Raw genomic sequence first — 5,944 nt, 5'->3', positions numbered from 1 at the left:
AAAAAGCCCTGGCTACAGACTAACAGTATAGAGCTGTTTTCTCAAGTTTAATTCTTTCTTTCCAGATATCTTTAGATGTGTATCAAGATGACAAAAATTGTATATATGTACACATACACACAGACACATGCATACATATACATGGAGAGAGAATATGTGTGTGTTTAAATGGAGTTACATTCTAAGAGGACAACAATGTCCCTTATAGACTCTATAGCCTAAATAAATTGAAAGCCCAATTCCAGGAATGGGTTACCTCTTTTGAAATTGTTGGCCAGTAATGTCCCATAGACCTACATATATTACAGGTGTTTGCTGTTGCTCTTAGTTACATTTTAAGTCCTATTGCTGAAGACACACTGAACTATATAGAGTAATAGAATATGGAGAAATCAAACTGGTACATACCTGGAAACTTTATCCCTAATGACTGGCTTTCATAGTGCTAGACAGCATTATGCACACTAATAAATGAAAACAAGCTACCATTAGGTTTACTCAGATATGAAACCTGGGAGCTACAATAACAACCTGACTATCTGGATAAGCCCACTGGTGTTATAGTGGCATGAATGTCATAGGTGCAATCAACTAATATTTGATTAGATTTAAGGCTGCTCTACAAGGTGGAACCCATATTTCACAACATTATAAGGGCTAAAATCCTGTGGTTAGACAGAACACAGGTCCTAGGGAAGAACTTGCTATTTCTCCAATAACAGGGCATGGTATTAAAACAACTCAATGACTTACCATTATATGTACATGTTAGTATATTTTGTAAACTTCATGAGAGAAGCCCCCCCCCAATAGATAGTGATCTACAACTGGTACAGATGAAGAGAAAAATAGACAGTAGAGTGTTCAGACCTAATGGGACATCTATAATACTTTCTTTCCTTCCAAGTATCAGGGGATCACTGTAAATTCATGAAATCACTGTAAAAGCCAAAGGTGATAGATAACTACAACAAAACAATGCTTTCTGGACATAACAGGCCAGTTGCACATATGAACTCTCAGAGACCGTAGCAAGACCTGTGCATGTTCAAGCCAGACAAAAATCCAAATGTAAGGAGGGAAAGTGATTATGAATTCCCTAACAGGGAATCTATTGGTAGAGGGCTACAGGAAAGAGAGTTAAGGGTGTACAATGAATGCCTCAATGAATGCCTGCAAACCCAACACTAACTGAACTGTTTTATTTTATTTATTTGGGTATGGAACAGGCAGTGGATCTTGAAGGAATTGGGGGGAGAATGTGAGTATGGTCAAAATGCAATGCATCAGATTATTAAAGAATTAGTAAAAGAGAGGGTTTGTTTTGACTTAAACATCCAGAGATATAGCCCATTATAGCAGGAATAGCAGACGAAGCAGAAGACAGCTGGTCCTAATTTGTCCTTAGCCAGCAAGGGAGAGTATGGGTGCTTGTGCACAGTTGCCCTTCTCCTTTTAATTGAGGCAGGGCAACTCCAGCTCTTTGTATGGCACTCTCCACTTTTAGGGTGGGTTTTCTGATCTTAATTTACCTAATATAGATAATTCCTTAAAGAAATGCTCAAAGATTTGTTTCTGTGGTGACTTTAAATCCCATCAAGCTGACTATCAAGATTGTCATCCTGATTTTAAAATATTATTTAAAAATTCAACACTTTTCAAGTAGGGGAACCTCCTAGATTTTAATGACCATTTATAACGACGATATCCTAATTCTGTAAATCATCCTACCTGAAACTTGACACTCTGATTGATGTCTGACAGGCGGAACTGCTTCAGGAAGCGCTCATCCTCACTCCAGAAAAGGCGGATGTCAGGGATGTCATAGAGGACCATAGCCAGTCTCTCTAATCCAAGGCCAAACGCCCAGCCGATTCGATCCTGAGCACCAGCTATGGTCAGAAACAAAGCAAAATGTCTGTTTAGGAGAGCATCAAGATCACACAGATGCCCAGTGCTCTCTGATGAAGACTGGCAGTGCTGCATGGAGCCTCCTACTGGAAGGAATGAAGAGCACTATGGGCTTATCCAAGACAATGTTCAATCTTACCTTTGTCTTTCTTTTTATAATTCTTACATTCCCCCAGGAAGCTTTCTGGAATCATACCAGCTGGGAGTGTCACTGACTGCTCAATAAAGTCCAAAGGGAAGTTTACTCAAACTCTCATTGTTTTCCCTCTCTTTTTCCATTCCTCCTCCCATGCGCTCATGCGTGTGCATGTATGTGTGTGTGTGTATACAAGCATAAGTGTTTGTGTTGATGCCAGAATCAGGTACCTGTCTTAGTTACTTCTGTACCTTAATTTTTCAAGATTTATTTATACTTCTTATTTTATGTGTATGGCTATTTTACTTGGATGTTTTGATGTTCACTATATATGTGCAGTGCTCCCAGAGGCCAAGGGTGCTTGCCTGAATGTCCACGAGTGAACCATATGCATGCAGTTCCTATAGAAACCAAAAGATGGCATTAGAACCTCTCGATTTGGAGCTCCAGATGGTCTTGAGAGCCAGATGGGTGTTGGGAACCAAACCTGAGTCCTCTGTAAGAATGAAAAAATGATTTCTAGCCTCTCTACCTTATTTTTGAGATAGTGTTTCTGAATGAACTTGAAACCCCCTGATTCAGTGAGACTGGTTGGCCAGCAAGCCCCATAGATCCTCTTGTCTTTGTCTTCCCAGCATTGGGAAGGCGTTCACTGTCATGTCTGGATTTTCATTAGGTCCAGATCTGAACTGAGGTCCTCATGCTTGCATAGCAAGCACTTTACCTACTGAGTCATAACTCCAGCTCCAAGTCCATGGCTTGGCTCCCACCTTTGAATTCGGATTTTCTCTAATCAGTGTTTGCTCTGATTCAAACATTAGTTCCCTACATGCAGACCACTTAAGAGAAAGGAAAATAAAGTCTCTCCCTAAGTAGCTTGCTATACAGAGATACATCAAAATGTGCCACAGCAGCTGGCTGACATGAAGAGAACAGTATCAGGCTATTAAGAACATGGCCCCCATCCCTAACTCAGAGGCTATCATCAATTGATAACCACTTGCAAATGAAAATCAAGTTTTCTCCAAGGGAGTCTCACCAAGAAAATGAACTACTCTGAAGGATAGATTGCATGCCAGCAGTAGATGCCAACAGAAAATGAACTCAATGCCATCGCTGGAGGTTCCTTGTCATAAAATGGTTTTTTCCTCTTCTTCCTTTTTAACACTATCTTTTTCTCTCTTTTTTTTTTACCCTACAGGTCCATGGCATATGTATAATACCTTCTGGTTTTATGTTTTTATGGGATTTCTAAGTGTGTGAGCAAGTGAGTCTTTACATCTATATCTGTTTCTTGTTCTTGGGCTCTTTTCCTGTGCTTGGCTGTTTGTTTTGCCCTATTCTGATGTGTCTGACTTTGTTTTATTATTATTATTATATTATGTTATATTAATTATGCATTAGAAGCCTATTTGTTGTCTAATGAGACATAAAGGAGGTAAAATTTGCATGAAACGGAAAATGGACAAGAACTGGGAGGAGTAAAGGGAAGGGAACCTGCAACCAGGATATGTTATATTAAAAAAAATCAATTAAAAAAAGCCCTTCACCTTTTTAAAAATGCCATTTTTATTCTTCTTAAGCTATCTCAAGAATGTGGGAAAAATGTGTATTCAGCAGCATTTATTCCTAAGGTAAAAGGGTCCTGTCTAGATTATGACACAGACATGAACTTTAAGGCTGTATTTCACATATATGAGGTAGGATAAGAAGTGATAAAAAACACTGTGTGGAGGAAGGCTTGGGAGTCACTTTTACAGCTAGAAAAGCTTGCATAAAGAGCTCTTGAAAGGAACGCCATCTCAATTAGACACCAACAATGCACAGGGTTCTATGGCAGTCAGGGGTATCCCAAGACCCCCAACCTCATACACATGAGAAAGTCCTGCCTGAATATGGTCAGGCCCCTTAAAGGATGAGATTTTGATCCTCTGATTACCCCATTTTAGGTTAGACTCCATTTTCACAGACTAGAGAGAATGGGCTTTGCTGGCTATAAGCCACCATTTGGTCTTAAGAAGCCTCAGGGAGCTGCAAGAGGAAACAGGAAACTTATAACCCTAAGGAACGGGAACCCAGTACCCAGTGTGCTGAGAAGTGGGCTTCTAAGTTCCAGATGACCTTTATGCCAGTGCTAGTTCAGCATGCTCATCTTGTCATGATTCTGGGGAAGAGGCTTGGTCAAGGGAGAGATAGCTAAGTGGTTCACAGCAGCTTGTACTCATCTCAAAGAGGATTGGAGTTTGATTCCCAGTACCCACATCAGGCAACTTATAACACTTATTACTCCAAGTTTAAGATCTGACAAATCTAGCTGCACCACATATCTGTAGACACACACACACACACACACTTTTCAAAAAAAAAATATAAAAGCTTGCTTATGTTGTGACAACCTATAACCATGGAAGTTTTCAAAACAGTATTGTTTGTTTGTTAAGCTCTAACAATTTCACCTGTAAAGTACTCTGTTTTGGTCCCATTTATCCGGAATTTTTTCCTATTTTATTTGGGATACACTCAGAACTATATCATGGTTCATTAAGTTATTAAGACAATGTCAGAAATGCCTGCTAAGGATGCTGGTTACCATATATAGTCTACAAGAGGCCACAAGAAAAAATAGATTTTAGATCTAAGGAAATGCCTGTGAATCTTATGAACAGAAAAGGTTTCCTCCAGAATAACTGGGCTGTTTTTAACTTTGAGGATGCTGTACATTACATAATTAGTCATAACAATTCACTTTTTATTTTGGCTTTGTGGAAACTTAGAGCCAAACAAGTACATCCACTCAACAACTGAAAAAATGCTCAAGGTTTAAATCTATGTAACTCCTACCCCAGGTTTAATTTAATGTCCTGATTTCCACATTGCACTGATTATTTCAACTATTTATTTTGCCCTCTTCTATCATATAGCGTGCTTCAAATTCTTTGTTAAGAGGGCAAGCCACAGATAAACAAAACTGAAATCCATTGTCAGATGAAGTGAGAATCATCTTCAGCTTTAGGCCATACTTGCCTATAACGAATGACAGGTGTTCACGGTGACACACAGCTTACAGTGGTGCTCCCCCTCAATCTAGAATCACAGACTCAAGGAAGCCAGAGTGACCAGAGTGTAAGTAGGAATCCTTGCCAACAGAACCCTTGGGATGAGAGGTACCCATGTACTCTAATGAATGTCATTTTCCATCAACTGAACATCCTATGAGAGAAAGTTCATGTTTTCATTGTTGCTGAACATCTTAATAATAAGGCCAGTCACTCACTACATGGAAGGAAAAGGATGAGTAAGAGTCCAGAGAAGAGAAAGTTAAGAAAGGAGAAGATATTACCAATGTGAAAGTAGAGAAGCAAAATTGATCTTATAGTCTTAGATGATTTTAATCCATGGATGTGCCTATGAGAAGGATGGTCCTACAGGGCGCATCTCTATAGCTACTGAGGACAAGGGAGAACAATACTGTTAGTGCCCACTAAAAGACGATACTTCAGGAGCTGATTCTCCCCAGAGATTGAAAGATAAAAACAAAGATTTTTAAAACTAAAGATAAAATTTAAAGTAAATATAATTCCAGGGATGGGAAGACTAGAAAAAGTACACAGACCAATATCCCCACTCAACAATGGGAGACTGGTCCCTTCTCTCCTTAGAAGGAGAGAGGTACTTTAGTCTTTCATCTATAATACATGTTCACTGGCCTAGATCAGAGTAAAATCTTCATTAAGAATATGATTTAGGTCTAAAGAGATGGCTCAGTGGGGGCACATCCTGATTTTCCAAAGGACCTGAAATTGGATCTCAGTAGCCACTCCTTGCAGCTCACACCATCTAACTACAGCACCAGGAGATCCAATGGCTTCTTCTGCCTGCCTGCCTGCCTGCCTCCCT

General features: G+C 39.6%; 1 protein-coding gene across 5 annotated transcripts in view; it reads right to left on the bottom strand.

The window, feature by feature from the left end:
• Fars2 (phenylalanyl-tRNA synthetase 2, mitochondrial) overlaps positions 1 to 5,944 on the bottom strand; it is a 440,651-nt gene that overhangs the window by 204,325 nt on the left and 230,382 nt on the right. For all 5 annotated transcript variants that reach the window (XM_031359625.1, XM_031359626.1, XM_031359624.1 and 2 more), the window contains one exon: positions 1,732 to 1,892. In XM_031359625.1, coding sequence (XP_031215485.1) covers positions 1,732 to 1,892 — 161 coding nt within the window. The remainder of the gene's footprint in view (positions 1 to 1,731; positions 1,893 to 5,944) is intronic.

Source organism: Mastomys coucha, unplaced genomic scaffold (genome assembly GCF_008632895.1).
Source record: "Mastomys coucha isolate ucsf_1 unplaced genomic scaffold, UCSF_Mcou_1 pScaffold7, whole genome shotgun sequence".
NCBI lineage: Eukaryota > Metazoa > Chordata > Mammalia > Rodentia > Muridae > Mastomys > Mastomys coucha.
Note: the sequence above shows the minus strand (reverse complement) of the source record. Positions and strands in the feature narration are given on the sequence as shown.